Genomic DNA, 23,476 nt, shown 5'->3' with positions numbered 1-23,476 from the left:
TTACAGATGAGATGTACACACACACTAAATGTTAGATGGCTATAAGGAGTCCTTCTGGACATCTCCTAAACAAGTATTTAAAAAAAATAATAATTGTATTTTGCAGTTTGGTCTGAAAGTCTTGTTTTAAGAGGACAAATCCCATCCCCGACCCCCGGAAATGAATCATGGGGCAGGAGGGGATCATTATCAAGCCTGGAGGCTCACCGACACCCCTCCATCTCTCAAATGCTGCATCACTCAAATGCTGTCTCCTGACCTACAAAAACCGATTCACACTCTACCCCTTTTGTTTTCGACTATGTACCTGCCTTCATCTCTGACTTACGTCACGTTTGTACTGAAGATTACGATCGTCTAGACTCGCAGACCTCTGTCAGGCCTTACAACCTTCTTATGGACTGCCAGCACAGCCACCTGGGACCTGCCTTGCTACATGAAGCAGTTCCCTGCGGAGCAGCGAACTGTTTGCTACAGTCCTGCAAGCTGTCAGCAGGCTGGAGATCGCAGGATCCACTGCATCATATCACAACCCTGTTCAGATATTCTGAAGAGCCTCAGGGAAAGTACGAGGTGGAGCAGAAGAGAACCTGTTCTTTGCTGCCTTAGTTGTCCAGGAAGTCTTCACCTCACTGCATTTGGGCACCTTTGGTTCTACTGCTCCTTCTTGGATAAACGGTATTGTGAGGATGGGACATGTCACTGTCAAAATGAACGTCACGTAATGACTGTGTCAGAAGTAGTTGCAGTTTTTGAACAATTGAGAGAATAAGACCCAACTGCATGGATGGATGCAATGTTTTTTCCGCTTGAAGCCTTTTGCTAGCAACAATGCTTCCAATTTAGCATCACTGCTACATGCAACCGTGGCAAGCTAAAGCAGCCAAAAAGCAGAAATACGAAATCAGTATAGACAATGGTTCTCTATAATAAAAGAAACAGCACCCTGAACAAAAACAAATTAAAAAAGATATCATTTTTGTCATTCAATGACAGGTTATTGCAGAAAAGCACCTTGCCAAACGCCCTCTGTTTTGTCCCAAGCAAAATATCACTTACCTTTTGGTATGATTCTCTAAAGAAATTGTAAAGTGCTTTGGCTCAAGTTATTGGGGCAGGAAGCCAACACCATGTTTTGAAATTACTTTCAAGACTTCCAGAAAGTACTGGAAGCTCCCCGCATTTACAGAAGCAGCTGTGAGCTAGAAAAATGAAACTACATGAAAATGTAGTGTAATCTCAAAGCTATATTTATTTATTTTTGAAAAATTTGTTATTTTTTAACCCATTTTCTAAATCAAAGCTCTTCTAGAAAAAGACATCAGGTATCTCAGCTCACCATGACTCCTGACCCAGGTCACTCCTACAGCTGATAAGCCTGAAGAACCTGAGGCTCTCACATCAGGGATGCACAAGTACCCTCCACAGAGTAACGTGCACATCTTTCAGTGAATTTTAGACCTATTTATTACCTACATTTAGTTTACCCATGTTGCTGATTTTTCATAACAGTCACTACTTCTACATAACTGTACCTATTCTTAAAAATGTGGAGAGTTTTAACAACTTAATAAATTATCCAGAACGCCAGGTGTTTGTATCATAGCTGTGAGAACATACACATTACAGTCACTGCTGCTGACAGACAGATTGCCAGATCTGTGCTGCCTGACACATTATTATTCTTCAAAGACAGCAGAACCAGAATAACTGAGTATGAGTTTCATCCCAGGTTTACAAAACAGAAACAGCAGAGGGGAGGGCAGGCTGTATGCAACAGAACGGCCGCTGCCACCACCAAGCCCTCGAATTTCTACCCTTGTCAAACTACGTAAGAAGTAAGCCCTTAAACCAAAGAAAAATAGATGGGATGCTAAGCATATACAGTTGACAACAAAAAGCAGTGCATTCTTTCTTTATGTGCTAGTTTCACTGCATTATTTCTTTGTCAAATGTATTTTTAGCACTGAACGTAACAAACTTCACCAGTCCACACAGAAACATTAACTGAGCCAGAGCAAGTGCTCATGGGAAAGGTGATGGTGATATTTCTCAGTAACAAGGATAGCTACCAAAAAGGAACTGTTACTTGGAGGCAGTGTAAACACTATTTTTTCCTTGTCACCAATGCACCCCATCTCTGCAGTAATACCGTCTTTTAGAGAAGCAGCAGTGGTTCTCAACAGAAATTCTTGAACCAACGGCATATTAGAAAACCCCAACATTTAAAGGAGCAATAGCCAGAGGGTAACTATTTCATGTACCATTTCCTCACTTTCAGTGTCTGCCTAAGTTTTATTGAACATACCAGCCAACTTGATAATTTCTAAGCACTAATTCGTAGCAGAAGACCGCTGCAGCACATTTATATAAGCAGAAATAACCTGATAATAGAAGTTGCTTCAAGAGCTTGAAAGATTGAAAAGCAACACAGTAGAATATAAAACACACTCATTTTAGTTAGTTAAGGGTCCACTAAAATAAGAGTTTTATCCTATTTAATTCAAAAGGAACTGCAGTTTTGTTTTCCAAAGGTATTTCTGGCAGGAGTTATTTGCGAGGAGAACTCAACTACTGAAATAGGAACATATTATTATCCTGATGTGGCATCATATCTGCTCTTCACAACAGCGGAAGACTCGCAGTAGCACACTTGATAAAATTTGAGTGAGCCAGTGTATGTGTGTGTTACTAAGATAAAACCCTCAGTGATAAATCAGAATCATTACCATTCTTGGTAGCTCAAGATCTTCACAAACTTTTTTCAGCCCCTAAGCATTTACTATATAACATTTACTTCTGGGGACAGTTTTACTTGAAAATTACTTCATCTTCTAAATTATACTAAATAATTGTATTACTTTACAGTGATAACAGCTTCTAGAAGTCTACAAGTAAAAAACAGAGCCAGACACTCTACACTCATTAAGAGGTATGTTAGTACACCTAAAAATCTTCCTTGATGTTAGCTAGGTCCTTCTAGCTGTAAAGCATTTGAGGATGGGAACAAAGCAGGAGCCTTACACGTCACTCCCAGTATGTGAAACACTGACTTTCAAGAAGAGAGATGCAAGAGCAGCCATGCTGCCCCAGATGACATCTGTGCAACTGCTTTGCACCGCCAACAGCACAAATGAGCAGCTTTTCAACATTGAAATTTACTACTATTGAAGGTCAAACATTTTATCAGTAAAATATACAAACTGGCCAGTCAGGGAAAATATTTTAAAGCAGTTCAGTGTTTATTTTAAGAATATTTTCTGGTATCAGCTTTCAATCTGTTACTGTCCTGTATTTCTTGGAAACTAAACAAAACTAGTGTCTGGTAACACAGAAACAACTAGACACAAGCAGAGAGACAAGGTCTTGAAAAAGGCTGAGCCTCGTTTTCTGAAGATGGACAGCCAGAATGAGATGTGGTACCTCCCATTTCACACTGGGATCATCTATATCATAATGATATGATCTACTTCACTTAATTACAGGCTGTTTTCACTTAGTGGTAAAAATACTAATGTAAAGGTTTAGTTAGTGCATATTTTGGATCATCTGATCATTCACCATTCAGTTTCCCACAAAATGAAGTCAGTCATTCCCGATGTAAACACTAATTTTTCAAGCATGTAATTTTAAAAATAGGACTTAAATACAAAATAGTGCAGACGTTTGACCTAATGTTCTTTAGTTCCCACTTCTACAAGAAAGTTAGTTATGGTGTCTGAAAAACTGCATAGTAGGGAAATAACTTCCTCAAGCATTTACCTGTATTTCTGACAGGCTGGCCGATAAACCATTTTCAATTAACTGGAAAAATCTAAGCTATTTATTAGTGATCCTCTATACAAGTATCTCTTATAGACACACCAGAACAGTATCATCTTTGTTTCTTAAGAACACTGGTCACCTAAATAATTCTCATTTTAAGGAAAAGTAAACCCAGTATGCACCAGATTCAAGAGATTCACTTTTTAGGACAGCTTTGAAGGGGTCCTCTAAAATCTGGGCTTTTTCTCAATTTTATCATTGAAGTTATTGCAGCTTCCTCAGACTCATAACAGTCATCTTCCACACATTCAGCAGTGTAAAATATTTCCACATAAACCTAGTTTTCCTTTCTCTTTATGACTTTGTTTAATCTATCACATTCTAAAAAGGCAAGGAAATTGTCACCTACTACAGTTTATACCAATTTTAATACAAGCATGGCACCCAGCTCCTGTGACCATGCAAACATATCTTAAGAGGTGGCTTGAATTAGCTTTTTCCTCCTTCCATTTGGATCCCAAGGGAATATATACGGTAACCTCACAGCACACATTAAACTTCTTCCCGTGACTGCCCCATGTGGCCACTAACACTTAAGCATTAAGCAGCCCCAACATCAAGTGATTTTCCGTGCTTTTACAGACTGAAATGAGGACTTAACTACTTAGTAGGAAACACTATTTCTTCAATCTAATTCTTCCTTCATTTGAACACGCTTTTAAGAATTATTCTATGTAAGACTTTGTAAGACCATTGCATACTTTGAGTAGGACTGAAAAGCAGCACTCATTCTTCTTGTAGCAACTCATTTCTTCTAACAATGTTTACATCAAAAGCAAATACTTAGAGTTAAATAAGTTAATCTTATCTTTTACTTCATACAATGAAAGCACGTACTGATCCTACACCAAGCACTGTTACGGCTATAAATTTGTATTCTATCCAATGCCTTGTGTGCTCTCTCTCCACCGCAAGTCAGCTAGCTGTCTTCTACGTATAAGGACTAAAACTTATGTTTCTGAGTGTTCGCAATTCTGTGTAATTTTTTCATTGGTAGCTACAGCAATAAAATTTGAACCTATGCTTGTATTTGGCATTGTTATTGTGATGTTTTAATAAGGTTTAAAATAAACCTAAAATTCCTTAGTGCTATGGCTATCTCATAGGATAAAAATTACTTCGTTAGAATTTCTAAAAATATGGTAATTTTCCACTAATCAGAAGTTGGAAGAGCTATATTATTTTCTTAGATGATAAAAATCAACTTCTACTGGATATTTTCCTCACCTTTTCTGTCTGGTTTGAGGTTCCGATCCACTGGCGGTGGCTCACATTCTGCAACAGGTACTGACCGTCTGGGAGGGGTCTTTGGACTGGACCTGAAACCCATGTGAGCGGGAGGAGGGACTTGCTTTCCAAATAACGGAAAATCAAACGTGCCTGGTGTCATTGGTACATAGTTTGTTTCCTGGATGGGTTCAGTGAAGCTGCTGGAATGCTGTCGTGGAGGAGAGTTGGGATTCATTGGGACATAATTTTCATCTAGTTCTTCACTTGAAACACTTCCCACTGTCAACATGCTTCTGTTTTTCTAGAATTAACATATATTTCCTTTAACAAAATAAGTTATGCAATCAGCTGTGAATCACACGAGTTTTTTAACCTAATCTACACAGATTAATATATTCTACTGAAACTGAAAAAAAAAATAGAATCACAAACACCGTACAGCTTGCTTTTTTACAGGGGAAAAAAGAGCATTCAAGCACTGTCACTGTCACCTCTCATCAGATCAAGTCATACTTACAAAGTGGTTATGGAAGCCCTCCAGTGAATTAGATCTGTCATTCGGAAACGTTCGTGGAATATCATAACAGTCTTGAGAACTAATTTCTAAAGAAACAAGAAGAGAAAGTGGCTATTTATCATCCCTGTTCCTGTCACTTGGCACCAGGCATCCAGAATCTGTTGTTATTTACTGTCTGCTTCTGAGAGCATACAAACACACCTCCTGAAGCTGTGGCCCATAGATTTTATCTATATACTTGAAAGGACTGTGTTCACAAACAAACTTAGCACTCCTCAGTCACAACTTTAAGGTCTTGTAGTGGCATTTTTCCATGGCAAGAAAAGAAAAAGTAATTTTTCCTGTCAAAGCAGCAGTAAAGCCTTCCTTTCAAATAGGCAGGTGTAACAATTTAGTGTAAGAGTGGGTTTTGAGATACTGGGCCCTCATGAAAAATCTATTCTAAAATCAACAAACAGCAGATGGAATTTAGGGTCTGGAGAAAGGTTTTCTGACTGAACACCCTTCCCTTGGAAAGGGCTGATTCAACAGGATTCAATCTGTTGCAGGAACAGGTGAATCCCTCCTCACAGTTCCCCAGTGCAGTCTCTAGGGGCTCTCAGTTTGAACAAACTGCTACAGAACCGAAGATCTCTCCATTTCCAGGGTCCTGGCTGTTGGCAGTCTGGATTAAGAACATCCTCAGCTTTGTGGCTGCTTCTCTGGCGGGCAGGGTTTTTTTGTGAGACATCTGGCTCTCAGGTCCCAGGTCCTGCTCACCCACGCAGGCAACATGCTGCCTTACCCTGCAACAGGCATGTCCCTCCTTCTGGTGCCAAGGCAGAAACTGTGGGCAAAGTCTGGCTTTTTTCCTCCACCTTGCCCTGAAAAAAAGCTCTGAAGTTTTTTGGAGATTTCCACCTCAGAGGAAAAATAAACACTTCTGCTATTAAGCACCAATTTAAAAGAGTATTTTCAGAAAGCCTACTTTTCCTGAGGCTGATAATCTCGGCTTTAGTGCAGGACTATTCATAAACTTAGAATGACAAAGAGGATAATACTACCTGAGCACCTGTATGATCACATCTGTTCTGTATGTTGCCTCCTCTAAAGGCCCTGTCCCCATCCCCTCTCTCATTTCAGCCTCCCATCCGTATCTAGCACAACTCAAACTATTCTTCTTTAAAATCCCCTCTAACATTAGCACCAACTCTAACTAGTTTAAAATTTCACTTTAAAAATAACACTGTAATGCCCAAAAAAAAAGGAAACTCTTAGCCCAAGAGTAGTTAAGAAAACCAGAACAACTGCTTTCTCCAACAATAACTATCAGCTTCCCAATCGCTACCTCTCGCTGCATTTCTCGAGATAATAACAGGAACAAAGAAACAGCTAGGAAAAAAAAAACCCAACAACAAATTATTTGAGTAAAAGTACCTACACCCAAAATACACCCAGCTGCTAAAGGAAAAAGCAGTAAAAAAAATGCACTAGCACATCTGGAATGCCAACATTTATTTAAGTGACTATAAAGAATGACTTTTAATTTTAAAAATGCAGTATGTATATCTATCATAAGGAGAGAAATAAAGGTCAGTGGTAATGATCGCCAGATTAGGCTTGATCTCAAAGCTCTGGGTATACACCAAGTCCCAGCGACCTTCATGAAACACTTTCAGCTTCTACAGATTTAGACTACTACACACTAACCCTGCTTTGGTTGCTCTGAACAACTGATAACGGCAGTACTGAACTCAGCTATATGAACTTATTACCAAAAATCCTGATTAGTTCTTCACTGCTGTTTTCTTAAGATGGGTAAGACCATATATATGCCGAGGTCTTCAAATATTTTTAGCTAAAAAGAATGTCACACTGCAATATACGTCCCTTATTGATGTTCTGTGCTTTGCTGTTTTAATGGTTTTCTCTAATAATCTTCTCTTTTTCCTCCTTCCTGCTTATTTTAAGCATTGTGACCACAGACCACTTTTGTGAAGGGCTACACACTTGTTTTTTTAAGGCTAGAAATGCCCTTTATATCATTCAGCCCATTTGCATCATTCATACCACATCATTCATCACAAGATGACATCATTTAACACAAAAGTTCTGGAAGAGCAGGATAAAATATGGAATACTGACCTTTACGAAAGATATTCAGATCTACAGTTGAAATGGTGTTACTGCGTGAGGGTGGCATTCCTGCGGTAGGGATGCAGTAACTACTATCAGTGTCTGAAGCAGTGCGACTAATGCTACATGTTTCCACAGGAGATCGATCTGCAGCGTGGTGAGGTTTCGGTGGCCGAGGTGGAGGAATATCTGGAATAGTCTCCAGTTTTGAAGTCTGAGACAACGTTCCCTCTGGAAAAGTTCGTGGAATCTGATAAGTACCTCCAGGTGTGGGGGGAATGTCATAGCTAATGGAGATGTGTCTCATCTGTGCGTCCAATGTAGATGTTGCTGACGGGGTATTGAAAACATGTTGCTCTCCTTCTGCGTCAGTCCCAGACGGAGACGCTGCCTTCGGTAAAACATCCTGTGAGTAACTCCTAGGCAGGTTATAAAGGCTGCAGTCTGCCAGTGTTAGTCCAGTACGAGAAGGTGGAGAGTCATAGACACTTTGCTGCTGAAAAAAGCCATTCACAGCATGCTTGCTTGCTGATGGCGCAGGATTTTTGTGGGAGGGCACGTTATCGTTGCAGTCTGTTTCAGAAGAGCTGGATTTTGCTGAGTCAGCGTGAGATCTACATGTGAGATTGTGAGATTAAAATGTTGATGAAGATATAAAGAAAAACAAACATTACAAATAATAAACACAACATTTAAAATGTAAACAACTAAAAAGTCTTCCAGTATTTTTATTTTAAATGAAATGCAGGATCTTAACTACTAAACAAAGAGTAGTACTTAAGAAGGATCCCAAGTACTTACACACAGACAAATCCATGCATGTGAAACAGATAACACAAGTGTGGAGCTTTAGCAGCAGCAAAATAATAAAGTGATACGTCACAAAGCAAGTGATTTCTGTGATGCGAATTTGGAGCAGAGTTTGCTTAGGGGCTGGGAGATTTTTTAATTACTTTTTAACCCATGCTGCAAGCTAGCAGCACTTGAATGGCACTATTAAAGGCAAAAATAATACACTCACCCTTGGGTTTACAGTACTTGCTAGTTCTAATCAGTATGAAAAACATTAGAGGAAAAAATAGGACTGCTTGTAACACTCTTAAGTGCATGCCTAAAGTTATCTACTGACCACACAAAACTGGTTCAAAATAGATAAAGAAGAGAGAAAAAAAATAGACAAGAACAGAAATAGGAAGAAGACAGCACGCTCTTTGGGGGGAAAAAAAAATCCATAGCATATATGTGCAACAGAGTGCTTTTGTCTTGATGCAAGTTAAGGCAGTGTTGTTAGATAAAACTGCACAGTAGTTTGTTTACCTTTGATTTATTTGGAAATTCCATCTTTTATGAGAACTGCACTCATTAATATTGGTACTAACCAGTACCAGTAAACTTACATGAAAAGTAAACGCATTGCAATCTTTTTTCTTTCGCACAAACCTTCCCAGTTACCTCGCTCCAGATAGAGAAATTCTGTTATCAGTCTGACTCCTTGCTTAAATGAAAGTCAAAACAGTGGCAAAATACTAACACAGGTGGAGTTAATGCAGTCCATACATCTTTTGATACCATGGTATTTCCTATTTTCATTCCCACAGTAAAAATACCATTGTTATGCTAATTTATACATACCTATGTAAATATTTCACCATGCGTGTGTATCAAGAAATAGCTGCTATACTACTCTTACCAAGCCCTATTAAACAACTGGACTATGCAGCTTACAAAACTTCTGAGAAATAAAATACATGAAAATCAAACAGCATGACTACCACAAGAAGCATTTTTTTCCCCAAATCTTAAGAGGCTCTCTACCTCAAAGTGATCACAATCAGAATTTATAATGCAAATTTCAATTTGTCAGTAAGATCACACTAAACTTTCTTTCTTAAGGGACAACTGGATTTATTTCCCAGGGTTCTGGTAACCTGAGAAGAAAGGAATCCAGTGTAGCTATTCATTTAGGTTTCCTTTGCGGCCATTGGAGAAACAGAGACTGTGTGAAACACAATCCGTCCTTCTTAGATATCCATCTAAACCCGATGAATCACCCCCAAAGTGTGCCTCTGCCAGTTATCAAGGGAACTGACATGATTAGCTTAGACCGGACATCTGCAGTCAAGAAATATGTCATTCACCTAACCAACTGGTTTTTGTTCTGTTTAATAGCAGAGATAGAATCTTCCCTCAGTCTGAGCAGCTTATGAGAGGAGTTCTCTGGCTTTAACTATATCATCCTTTACTGCTAGCTTGTTCTTTCTGGTTTTGGTTTTGGTTTTTTTTTTTTGGTGTGGGTTTTTTTTCATTAGAAAAAGTACACTGGTTTTGCCCTGGTTATTATTTTAAACATAGATTTAAGTTCTGTATCACTGTTTGGAATTGGTTTCTAGAGGACTCTGAACATTAATCTGCATTTAGTTCAGCAGGACCCCCAAAAAAAGAAAGTATCGTTCTCATTAAGTATTTATCCTTGGCACAACCAAGGAAGTGAAACTTCCTATGTTTCTTACAGTGCGAGCTTCAAAAACTCACTAATGAACCATTGGAAATTTAACACACGTGCAAAAAATTGAGCACTTAGGACTGAAGGAACTACACGAGGTTACAGGCTACATAATAAATTGTGAACATACTGCGTGACTAGTGACACAGTGAGCTTAGCCCCTGCTGCAGCCCTTGCTCTTACATGAAGGATTCATTCAGGAGTTCCTCACTTTCTAAAAGTACTCTTTTACTTCTGTGGTATTCATTCAGACCAAAGTCTCAGCAAAAGTCACGCGTATTTTACAGGAGCAAGGATTGTGATCTGTATTTTATACGCTATAAAAATAAAGTGGGCAGCCTAGAAAAGCTGGACACTGACAATCAATTGTAGAACCAAAATGATTAGTTCCAGTTCACCAGGATATACTTTAAAATGAAAAACATTTCAAAACTACAGGCATAAAATATAAACACCACCATCTCTCTAACAAAAAGAGAACAGAAATGCACATAATGAAAAAAGGGTACACTCAATGTTGTTATTCATTTCATGGCTTGTACACGGGATCACTTCCATCCATTTAGCCATGCACCAGAACCCAAATGACTTAAAATATTTTCCACACACAAAAGCAGAGAAAATACCCTTAATCTTACCAGTTCTAGGCACTATGGTATTCTTTTTCAGACATTAGGGCATATTATAATGATGCCATGTTATATTTGGCTCTAAAGATGCACAACATGCAGGCGTATATAACCAAGGCTCAAGATGCAATAACAATACATGAACAACACCAGCGCGTAAAGATTACCCATCACACGTAAGCAACAAACGCTATCATTCTGAAATTCAGGAGATTCTCTGAGTCTAAGTGAATGCTGCTGCTTCTTTCTTGACCACAAGCACTTGTGAAGAACAGAAAAAATGTTGGTTGTTGGAACTAAAAAGAATGACACAAGGCAGCCATAAGGTTGCTTGCTTAGCTGATGGCAACAACTTACATTTCTCACTGTAAGAGGGCATTTCTGATTTACTTCACATTTTAAAAAATAGTCTTTTGGAATCAACCTCTTAGTCTATTGAAATAGTTTCCAAAATATGAACTAACCAATCTGATTTTGCAAGACCAAAAGTTTGGAATCCGTCTGAAACACGGGACAACAAAGCAGTTCATGCTACAATGAAGACAGGGAATTCAGCCTCTGAAGTTTAAATAGTTTTCAAAAGTCAGTATTAACCACTGATCATAACACATACAATCTTGAAAGCCTACAAAGTATTTGATTCATGTTACCTCAAGGAAATATAGAGTACGACTAGACTTCAGTCCTGCTTTTTTTAAAAAAAAAAAAAAAAAAGATTTCAGATGCAGGATATTTGATGATTTCTCAACTTAAAACTACCTGAAAATCTTAATTTTTCTCATGTAGTTCAGAACAGCTCAAAACAAAATCAATTGGCTTAAATATTCCATTAACAATTGGTTAAGATAAGTTTTTATGTTCTGGTTTTTTGTTTTAGTTTGTTTGTTTTTCTTTTCTTTTTACAGAGTTTAAAATAATGGCAAAGTTGGATATAACATAACGAAAACTCCTCGTTCTATTTATAAGCAGAGGACAACTGTGACATGAATTCAGCGCTATTGCAACGTGAATTCAGTGTTATCACATGTAGGCATCACATACCCGCAAATTATGCTAAGTGGCCAAACTATTCCTTACTCAGTTCTAGGACTGGACACCTCTTATCACACATCAAGATAAGAAAACTATACAGCCTGCAGATCTACAAGGACTGCACAACAAGATGCACAGAGAAGAGACGGGTTACTGAGGCAGGGGAGCCCAATAAAAAGTCTGCCTCCATGTACCAAAATCTGCTTGTTGGCAGAGACTCAGGAAAAAAGTTTTACAAGTGTTTTAGTCTGAGGGGTAGTCATCTCCTTTTTGAATATGCTGTATTTGGTCTAGCTTGACCTACTCATCCTGTCGAGCTGATCCTTTTCCCAACTGCAGGTATCGACACGGCTGATTAAATAGAATACTATGAACAAAGTGGCAGCAAAACTGCTCTTGTGTGCCAGCCATCTGGGACAGAAACAGCAAGCATAGTAAAAACATGGATAAGTAAATAAATAAATAATAAACCAGCTCTATTTCCAGGAAATGGAAGCCAAAGTTACATAGTTTTTCTGTTAAAACTCACAGAACACCATGCAAGACGTATCTCAAACAAACAATATTTTCAGGCAAGTTAATGGCTCTGTGATTAATTTCTCACACGCGTTCCAAGAATGGCTACTGTTCACTCACTGCAGTGGAATCTTTTTACTTTCAAAATCTTCTAATAGCAGGTATTCCTGCCCTTCTTCCGAGAGAAAGGATGACCCTTGGCTGGTTCATAAACATAGGAAAAATGAGGAAGACAGTGTTTAGTATTTCAATATACCTCTCGAATGAGCCAGAAAAATAAGGGCTTTGGAAACAGTCTTTGGCTGCATTTTCTTATTCAGGATCCAAATACAAACCTTAAAATCTCACTAAGTGCTACAGTCAAACAATGCTCTTTCCCAAGTCAACAGTGAACAGAGCACAGAACTATTTTAGACAAAGTACAGCATAATTGTTACAGCTGTGAGTACTGTGTCCGAGATATTCTCACAACAGTACGTGGTGCATTGCATGCCACCATAATGAAGCATTTTAAAATTATTTATTAGTTTTAAACCACTACAATTCTAAAAGATTTCAGAGGCAGCTTGGATACTTCCTCTATGTTTCAGTTACATGCCTCACCCAGAAAAGAGCCCCAAAGCCTTGGAATAAAATTCAGTGGTTCCCAGATTATCTACAAAGTACCATGCAAAATTAAAACAGAAAATGTTCCCTCTGCATATTGGAAACTTTAAAATCTAAAGTGAAAACATCACAGGAAAAGAAAACATTCAAGTAACAACACCTGCCTATTTAATTACATCTATTAAGCTTTGCACTTTACACTAAGGAAAAAAGGTTGTATGAAATACACAGATAAATTGTTCCAAGTCTGGAAATTAATAGGAAAATGATGCAGCCATTTAATTTTTCTTCACCTGTAAGGATGTGGATTGGTGTAGTGCACAGAATGCCCTCAACTGTTCATCTTAGTAACATGCTACGCAGATACACAAAGCTCTAATTCCGTAGGAAAAGGTCCTCTATACTCTGGTCCAAATCGAGCAGAATATCTACAGTACCAGACATGAAACATAAGCAGCCCTTTTAGGTGGAACTGAGACTCCGGCATAACTATTATTCTGAATTTTCATTATTACAGCCTTCTTAATGAAAGGGCATAGCTATTTAGTGAATTCAGTTAAATATAATATACTAAGCCCCTATAATTTCCAAGAAATCACAATGCCAATGTTTCACTGTCTTCAAATATTCATAAAAAAACATGATTTATTTAAACAACCTCTACACTCCCAACGACTTTGTTCAGTTCTTTCTCAGTTCCCTCAGCATTTTATCTCCATTGGACCTTCTGCCTTCCTCAATACACAAATACCTCTCTCCTGTGTCATCAGTGTCTTCCTCAAGAAATTTTTCAGGCTATTCACAGACTCTGTACCTTGCCGTGTTTTGTGCCCCCTTGTATGGTCTCCTCAGACTCCACTCCCTCTACTTAAACCACATGTCATACAACTGTGGGAGTCAGGTCAAAAAGCCAATTACACATCCCAACCTTGATCATTCCTAAAAACATACTTCATGTGGTATTGTTAGAAACCCACTCTGTGCCCACCCCTCGCAGAAGCAAATGGGCACTCAGACACATTTCTCATAAGCCAGGGTGCTGAAATGAGAAGTCAAGATGTCTCTGCCAAGCTGTTCTGGAAAGGAACTTTTGATAGCTTTTGGCAGGAATGGTGACATACCTCTCAGGCACCATCAGCTTCTACACACTGAAACCTTTAACACTGAGAAAGCAGACGCTGGATTTCCCCTTCTCTTGCAGGAGGCTTTGGGGCACGCCGTGCTGCTTGTAACCTGCACATTCCATTCTCTGGGGAAACTATAGGCTCATTCCTCTGTTTTATAAGAAAGATTGTAAAGGTGGATACTTTTCTACCATGTAATCATCAGCAAACGGAGCAGGAAACTCCTCAGGCACAACAGAGCAAGATAAAAATGCCAAGGGAGTGGAGAACACATGGCACAGGTAAAACTGGCAGAGCATCAAGGTGTTGATGAAGAAGGCACCGCCACTAAAAGGTATGGCCCTAAGGGAGTATGTGAAATACTCATGAAAACACTTTCAAAGGAAGCTTTCCTCAGCCTTCCATGTACTTGTCTGCAATCACAAAAAGAATATGATGTTTTGCTTATTTTTCTGGAAATACCCCAGCAGATTCTATTTTAAATTACTGCAGAAAAGCAGCTTGCCAACGAGATTTGTAAGATTCTCCCACAGAATACCTAAGGTTGGAAGGGACCTCTGGAGATTACCTGGTCCAGCTCTTCCAATACCTCTAAGCAAAGCCAACTTCAAAGGCAAGTGAGGCTCCTTAGGAGCTTGTCCAGTCAAGTTTGTTTGTGGTTGTTGGTTTCTTTTTTTAAATCTTGGAGGACAGTGATTCCACTAAGTCCCCGGGCAGCCCACTCCTGGGATGGTCACCATGATCCAATCTGAAAAACCATACTGATATTTCCCAGGTACCTACCAAAAATATCATATCCTCCTACGAAGGAGGTGCTGTACATCTCTAAATTAGAAGTAGCAGTTGGAGAAATAAATATACATTTAATTCAGTGGAAGCTCTCAATTCTTTCCTCTAGAATTTCCAGTTGCACACTTCTCTGAAGAACTGACAGTGCGAGTACTCTTTAATTGAGTAAGAAATAAGGCTTATTTAAGCTTGTTTTAAAATATCTGTTATTTGGAAAAAGTTAAAATTCAGGATACAGAAATTGAGTGGTTTAAGTCTCCTGCATTCTTAGTTAGCACAAAATAATTATCTTTTACTCGTGCTTGAGAGTCTGAAGCATGTCAGTAATAGTCAGCAAATACCATTTGAGGATTGCTATATTTAGTGATGTGATAACCTGGCAGGTGATAATAAGTATCATGTTTTACTGAATCCCTTCCATGAAAGCTTTAACTAGCAAAACTGGGGCACCAAACACCAGAAGAGAGAAAGACTAAATTTCTCCAGCTTTTTCTAGTCCTAGACTGGACTAAACACACCAGATTGTGGCAAAAGAAAGGTTACTCCTCTGCTCTGTGCCATGCGTCACTCCAAGCTACAATAAAATGCCTTCACCACTGCATTTATCTGATACTTTATATTGGCAATTGCTGTCCACACTTTTGAAGAACTCAGTATGGGTCTAGCGCTGACCAAGCAACTTACTATTGCTGCAAAAAGTTCACGCATAGAAAGAAAAAGAAGCAAAAGTTACAGGCAGCTTCCCCCCACAGATTACGTGAATCCAAATATTCAATGATTCAGCAATAGAAATGTGCTTTTAGCCCAAATATTCTTGGCCTGTAATTCAAGTAAGTGCTATTAAGAAAAAAAAGTCACTTACCTCATAGGTTCAGGTTTTTTACTTTGACAGTTTATTAGCAGTAGGTAGTCTTGAGGATCTTCTTGACCAGAGGAAGACTCCAGCGGGGGGATGTTAATAAGCTGATAAGGAGGAGGTAGGGAAGATTCTGCTTGCATGGAAGGTGGTGAAGTGTTGATGGGCAAGGGTAACTCCGCAGATGGTTGTAAAGAACTGACTGGTGGCTTCACAGCATCTGCAAACATAGAAGCATTCTTGTTACAATGAAGAAATAGTCTTACAATACTACCAAAAAAGTTTACTAACAGAAGGTGAGAAGGATCTGGGTTTTGAATTCAAAATTGTAAAATCGGTAGACTTAAGAACATCTGGATATTAACATTTGTTTCAGAGTATTTATATATAAATCTTTATAATCCTTTTACATGTAATCAATTTCTTAAGTATGTATTTCTTAAGTATGCCTTAGAAACAGAGGTTATGCCTTATTTAATGATGCTTTTAACCTGTTTTCTGATCATAGAAAGAACAAAGATGCTGACAGCTGCAGTAAGACTGCTAAGAAAACAAATCTGTTTTTTTAATCAAGAGCAAACAAAGGCCCATAGGTTATTACTTGAATATGGTAACCTGAGTCAGCACTTGAACATATTCATCCCTTTTTGACCAAGGTCACTTCAACATTTGAGATTAGTCACCAGTCAAGAACCAGCCTCTCTCAATATCTGAAAAGCAACAGGAGAAACTTTACTTTTGCAATGGAAGATCCCTTATAATTACTTACTTATAAAAACTTACTATAATGCCTTAAAATAACGCAGAAGACCCCTCCTTACATACTCCAACTTTATATATACTTAGTGCAATAAAATGAGGTAGTTATGGTTTGCTGTTGTTGTTTGGGCCAGGATTTTTGGGGGAGTAGAGAGGATGTGTTGTGGCTTTTTTGTTTTTTAATAACCTTGTAATTCTTATCCACTTCCTATTAATGTATTTTCTAGAGTAACTTAATTTTTCCTTCCAAATACATGTATCCTGACTATTAAATTATCTGGGAGACTGAAAACATATTGACACTGTTGAACATTAAACAATCACCTAACTTTTTTTCATTGTTTTAATGATACATTGACTAAGAACACCACAATTAAGCAAATTGTTCCTCAATTATCAAGGCTCCCTTGTGCTTGCAACTCATTGTACGTTCCAGTTTGCACATCCCAAGAATGGACGCTGATTATTAGCATTGTTTAAATGAACATATTATTATCCAATGCAGGCTGCTCCTGTTAGGCTTATAGACCAACTATGCACTACAAAGTAATTTCATCCAGCTTGTGCTTCCCAGCTCTATCCTGGGAAGAACAAGATGAGCAGACCAGAACATAGCCCTCCTGCTTCCAGTTCTCTGTACATTAGGTACAAGTGATTTAGACGTGGAAATAGGAACAGCAGTACTTGCTTTGAACTCCCATGGCACTTACACAGGCTCAGAAATTAAATCCCACCACACCCATGTGGGTGGAAGAACTTTAGGTGTATGAAAATTCCTCAACTCAACCTACCTGAAAAGGTAGGATAACCTAAAAAAAAGTTTTTATAAAAGGCTGTGCCTGACCTATCCATCAAACTAATTAGCAGAACAAAGGCACAACCAGACTGCACCCAGTGATCACGCACACAAATAAAATGGTTTCTTTACTACATGTGAAAATATTAAAATATGACCAAGTTTCTATTACTTAGGAATTCTGAGAGCTTGAAGGAGTCTACTTGGAGCACCTACTGATACTTCTTCATTCCCCTAATGTTGGGGTTCAATAGCAGAAATCGAGAAGTGCCTAAACAGACCTACAGGCATGTATTTCCTGCTCCTGGAAAAGAGGTAGTGGGGAAAAAAGACAAGTAGTTCCCTGCCCTGTCACCTCCAGAACTGAGGAATGCAAGTAAATTGACGCACAAGTTACGAGCAGAGAAGAAGAGTTTTCTGCCAGATACACTATAATTCTTTGGCCACACTTACAGACAAGATCCTCAAGGATGTTGGTGTACCACAATCCTCGTTTGTTCCCCACAAGGAACCTCTGCACCTTGTCCCTGACTACACACGATCTTCACGTCACTAGATCTGCTTGGTGCCAAGTTCACACAAGAGGAAAAAAAGAAATCAAACAGGACATCCCTGCAGCTTCCAGGGACTATGGGTGTGTCAATCAGACCACAGGTAGTCAGGAGAGCTCAACAGGTATATAGTAAGATGCATGCCTACGTGAGGCTGATGCATTTAAACGAACCACGCACTAGCATTCCCAGGAAGAGTAGCAAGGCTCAAGGGTAACTTTCCAGGGCAAAATAAAATCCAGAAGCTTGAAAGAGGGCTAATGTATCCACCATCAGGTTTTGAGAAAGAAAGAGTTATTTTCTTGGAGGAGTAAGAAAAAAGTGTGTGTGAGAGAAAGAAAAAGTTAAGGCTAGTTAGAACTTGTAATTGGCAAAAGGAGGCAAGGTGGTGAAAACCATTAAGCTAAATATACTGGCTCGGATCTGTAGCCTCTGAAGACCGTGATGCCATCTCCAACGGTACCCTGTTGCAGACCCCCTGAGCACAAGGCAGCAGGACAAGCCTGCCACAGTGGCCCCAGTTTCTGGGGCTCTATGGCTTTGGGGCACCCCAGTGCCGAGGCTGTACCCACAGCCTATGCTGACCAGCCTCTGACAAACTTTTCTCTAAATTTGTCCTACCTCTTTTGAGTACGTTTATGTTTTTAACCTCTACCATCATCCTGTGGCAGCAAGCTCTACACCTTATAATGTATCGCAGGAAAAAAATATTTCCTTTTCTTTTAAACCTGCTGCCTGGTAGTTTCACTTTATATCCTTCAGCTCCCATCTTCAGAAAAACAGTGAACAATTGCCTCCTGTTCATAATCACCATTCTCAACTTTACACAACTTTGTCACAGCTTTACTGAGTTGGTGCCGCTTGATTTTTCCTGGTACAGAAGCTATTTCATCACAGATCTGCCCTTCACTCTCGCCTTTCCTAGCTCTACTAATTCCTTCCTGAGAAGGGAAACTACTGCATAAAACGTCCCAAAAAAGTCTGAGACACACTTATCGATTTACAAAGACATAATAATTCATTCTGTTCCTATCCTAACCATTTGTCTTTTGATTGTTACTGAGTATTAAAGGTGACACTGTCCCAACTGTCCAGAAGGTTCATGATCTCCGAGCAAGGATTTGGAGCCCATCAATGTTACTGAATCATTAAGGATACTCTCCTTGCGATGAGCTGCCTCATTTATTTTGACACAGATACCACTTGACAAAATCCCTGAGCCTTCCTACAGATCTGCTGTAGGTTTTTTTGTGCGTGGTTTGTTGGGATTTTTTTTTTTTTTCAGTGAATAGAGCACTAAGCTATTAAAACACCAACTTTCTGATGTGAAATTCATCCTCATGCAGGCGTTTTTTTATGTGTTAAATAGTGTAGGCTATATGCCTGATTTAAAGAGCAACTGAACTTAGTCTAAAGCACTTCACTGCTGGGCTACTTATTTGCTTTATGCATTTGAGCTATTTCAAATGTGACTATGAAGAAAACGGTAATGTTAACAACTTTCCTCACCGAGCAAATGAACGCTGTTTGCCTATCTGTACCCTCTCAAACATTCTCTTTAGCCACGTACTTCAGAAGCTGATATGAAGGAGTTTCTCCCAGCAGCCTATTATGATTTCAAAGAGTACCATCATCAACTTGCTCCACTTTGGACTAGCAGATTTTTAGGGAAGGGGTCATCTGCACACCAAAGAGCGTTGTAAGTCATTTGGTTTGTTCCCAGAGCTCAGACACTCGGACTGCTTTGAAATAACTGGGAGCTGGAAAAACATCCAGAATATTCAACATGCAAATGAGCGTAACAAGAATCCTATTTTGTTTTTTTTTAATTCCTGCATTCAGTAGTGCTAGAACAAGCAGCTTTCTCAAAACAGGGCAAGAGTTTTATCTTTTCTCAGCTGGTTTGTAAAGAGCAGTTACAGGCATCATTTTCACTAGAATTTATATATTTCAGTACTTGCCTCACTAATAAAACAATCAAATTTAACGAGGTAAAAAGAACATCTTCTGAACAAGTATAACAACAGGCTCCCTTCTCTTCCTTAACTACATAAAGCTTCTTTATTCCACATGTTCCTATATTTCTGCTTTACGAACAATCTAGAAGATCTGAGTGTGGGAGTTTGCATCTAGGGCTAGTTTTGTGTTTTTGGTTTGGTTGTTGTTTTTTTTTTTTAAGGAGAGCAAAAATTAAATTGTTTTCTGCATTATGATATATAGTCTCTTAATATTCTAATTATGTAAATACTTGAAACATTCTCATAGTGAACAAAACACAGAAGCCTCATTACAGTAAGCATTTCTTTAAATGTCAAAACTGCAATCAAAGTAAGAAAATGCATTCTTAGCAGATCATAGGTAGAAAGACTAAAATAGAAATGGGATTTTCCCATTGTAAGAGTGAATCAGCAAAGGATTTGCAATTGTATAATTCTACTCTTCTTCTGAGATGCTTCATTCAATCCATTTACTGTGATGCAATGTTATCATTAACCAACAGCCAACAAAATATTAGAGCAATAACTCTGAACAAAAATTTACAGACACAACAGCGGGAGCCACAATTAAAAAAAACAACTTCACTTTAATCCTTAAAAGGACGTGTTGTTTTTTTTTTTTTTTAATTAAATCTCTTAAGCCATTATCTGTGCTGCTTAATGTAATGAGACACATCCTGAAATACACCGCTGGAGTTTACTCTAGTGTCAGCTTCTACATGGTCTCAAGTGAAAGATCTTGGAACCAAAGGGCCCCATGTGTGCACGTTCACGCACAGAGCACAAGCATGTGTACGCTGATGGGCACAGACAAACAAGGACTTGCTCTGTTTGCATACTTAACTCCATAGATATGAGCCAGATCCAGCCCAGATGATGCATGGACACCATAGTCTGGGTTTGGTTTTCAGCACAAGTGATAAGCTTACAACCAATAGAAAAATCTATGCAGTGAACCTCAATTCCGAACCTTTCTGCTACTCCCAGAGAACATCCTTTTAAATACTTCAATTAAAAGGTTCCCACGCATTTCACAAGATTGTTTTCTTAGTTTAATATAATCTCAAAGTATCTCTCTCTTTCTGAAGATAAACATGATACCCTATTTAAAGAAGATTAACAAAAAAATCAGCAGTTGCTCATATATTGCGCTCAGGACAACGCTGCTTCCTGCATCTGAACCAGAAACATGACTAACTGTTCCAAGTTCCTATCACATGCTGAAGTTTCCAGCTTTAAGAGCTCACATCTACAATTTAGTACTTACTACTTGCAGTTCATAAGTAATTTTAAGCTGCACTTTTGGTTATTTAAAATTTGAAAACACCAAAAGCATTTCCACTCAGGAATTTCTTCCCCCCCTCCACCTGCAATTTTCTTTTGAAGACTATTCATCCAAAAGGGGAGGAAAAAAGAAACATCTGTAGCTTGTTCTCTCCATCTTCAGACGGGACACAGGCTGGGTGATGCAGAAAAAATAATCCAGGAGTCCTGTTATAGACTAACTTCTGTAGCTGCTCGTGAAGAGACACAGTGCAGCTCACCACATTAAAACGTTGGGGTTTCCTTCACTAAAAAGGCTCAGAGCTCTCCTTGGCCAAGCAGGCTGCTCTGTCCCCTCGGTGATCTGACCCAGCTGGGGCTGCAGCACACTGGCTGGAAGCATAGGCACCTCTGTGCTTCAGAGAGGTTTTCGGTGCTCCACGTACTGCCTCACAGCACCTCACGACTCGAGAACTAGTGATCCGCTGAGCAGTTTTCCAATCCATCCTCCTGCAATCTCCTTCCCCTAGCAACTCATCAGGTGATGTTAATGCCACAAAAACTGTCCAGCAGGAACCAGGGAAAATTAACTTAATTACCTAAGCATATTAATTTCCGTTTATTTTTCATCAAAGAAGAGTAGAATCATCTTCTATATGAATTGTTGTCACATGCAGTTGGCAGCTTAAGATAATAACTCCAAACGCTCCAGATTAAGATTCTGATCGCACTCCTGATAGTAAATTATATCTTTTGTAATATACGTGTTTTTTTCCTCACAAACTTGTAAGGGAAGACCTTCTGTTGCAGATTTTGTGCTCTATTAATCATCATCTCACTTAGCCACCCATACTTAAACCACATCATCTCAAGTCAAAGACAGTCTTCTCTGCTGTCTTCTCTCTCTCCTTTGGATAATGGGCAATAATTATCTCAGCTTTGCCTCCTTTTACTCAGCTCTTTAGCCACCAGCTACCACCTCTACCAAATGTGCTACGCCAAATCTCAGGTCCTTCTCTGGTCCTGCTTCTTCTAATTTTATTATTGCTCTGCAATTTTGCCAGATGAAATCTTGCAACTCTGACAACCTCCTTCACAGTCTATCCTCACCTTCCTCTCAGAAATTCCACACACAAAAAAAAAAAGACAACTCAAAGTTTGTACATCTCAGTGGCCACTATCCTCCACTTCTACCTCCTCAAAGCAACCAACCAAAAAAGCCTCCACAAAAAGATGCCCTTGTGCCACTATTCCCTCTAAACCTACCACCTCACTTTCAAGACAATAGACCCACAATTCTTATCTGGATGGTCTCTCTCCTAATGCTTAACTTGGACCTTTCATGTTATTCCATACTGCACTGCAGGTCACCAGCCACTCATCCTCCTGGCATGTCATCTTTGAGCTGATTTTCTTTCTAGTTAATCATATCCAATAGATAGAAAAAAAAAAAAAGAAATCTCAACTCATCATTAAGTATATAATTTCTATGTTGCAACGACTTTTTTTTTTAAGCTTATTACTCTCATTGCACTTCTGTCTGTCCTCCTCCAGAGCCTGCCTTCCTTCACCTAAAAGCTTATGCTATTTCTTCTCTTCTGAGCTCTTTCATGACCAAGGTCTCTAATATTCATCATATGTTACTGAGACGGTGATTTTGATTTGCCAAGCGCACCAGCCTCTATCATTCACTTATTAAAGCTGTCAAAGGAGAACATTTTTTATTCCTGCCAGGCAAATCCCTCCTGCAGGAAGGGCACCTCTCATGACCAAAGACCCCCTGAAAATTTATTCTCAAAAATCCCAGAGTTCAACACCAGTCCAACAGCAGAAGCACTACGATCGCTATCTGTCACAAAGGTCAAAACCACCTTATTTGCTTTTACTTCTTCCCATGCCTCTGCTCCTATGTCGATGCCTCTTACTGCAGATAATACGTTCCTACCGGTAGAGCCTGTTTTCTGTTCCACGCTTGCGTTACAGGCAGCACAGGGGTACCCTCATCTGATACCAGGATCTGCAACACAGAGTAGCAGCAGCGATGCCTGATAACGCACCATCGGAGAGAACACAAGGAGCCAGGATCGAAAGGTGGAGTTACGTTCTACCTGCCGGCCCTTGATACTGCACCCAAGCTACGATCGATCTGCACTGCATGTATAATCAGAACACGATTAAAAAAGAAAGGTAATCTGAAAATAATTACTGTTCAAAAGGCAGAAGGCACATGAGGTGTACACCAGATAGCAGCTACCTGAACAGAAACTGCCAACTTTTGAAAGCTTTGTGAGTGAAGCAAGCAGCAGCTCTTCCAAAGTACAGTCCTTATGATGACAGAAGCTTTCTTTACCACATGTAATTATTTGTG

The 23,476-nt window shown here is 39.2% G+C and overlaps 1 protein-coding gene across 3 annotated transcripts in view; it reads right to left on the bottom strand.

Moving 5' to 3' along the window:
• The window catches only part of GAB1 (GRB2 associated binding protein 1), a 97,951-nt gene that overhangs the window by 13,997 nt on the left and 60,478 nt on the right, over window positions 1-23,476 (bottom strand). For 2 of the 3 annotated variants that reach the window (XM_086611991.1, XM_086611992.1), the window contains exons 3-6: window positions 15,749-15,962; window positions 7,697-8,301; window positions 5,573-5,658; window positions 5,053-5,356 (exon numbers count right to left, since the gene is read on the bottom strand). In XM_086611991.1, coding sequence (XP_086468117.1) covers window positions 5,053-5,356; window positions 5,573-5,658; window positions 7,697-8,301; window positions 15,749-15,962 — 1,209 coding nt within the window. Of the gene's footprint in view, window positions 1-5,052; window positions 5,357-5,572; window positions 5,659-7,696; window positions 8,302-12,487; window positions 12,569-15,748; window positions 15,963-23,476 lie in introns of all 3 variants that reach the window. The other variant, XM_086611990.1, reaches the window with a different exon arrangement.

This window comes from Tauraco erythrolophus, chromosome 5 (assembly GCF_009769465.1).
Source record: "Tauraco erythrolophus isolate bTauEry1 chromosome 5, bTauEry1.pri, whole genome shotgun sequence".
Lineage (NCBI taxonomy): Eukaryota > Metazoa > Chordata > Aves > Musophagiformes > Musophagidae > Tauraco > Tauraco erythrolophus.
The sequence above is the reverse complement of the archived record's forward strand: the minus strand, read 5'-3'. Positions and strand labels throughout refer to the sequence as shown.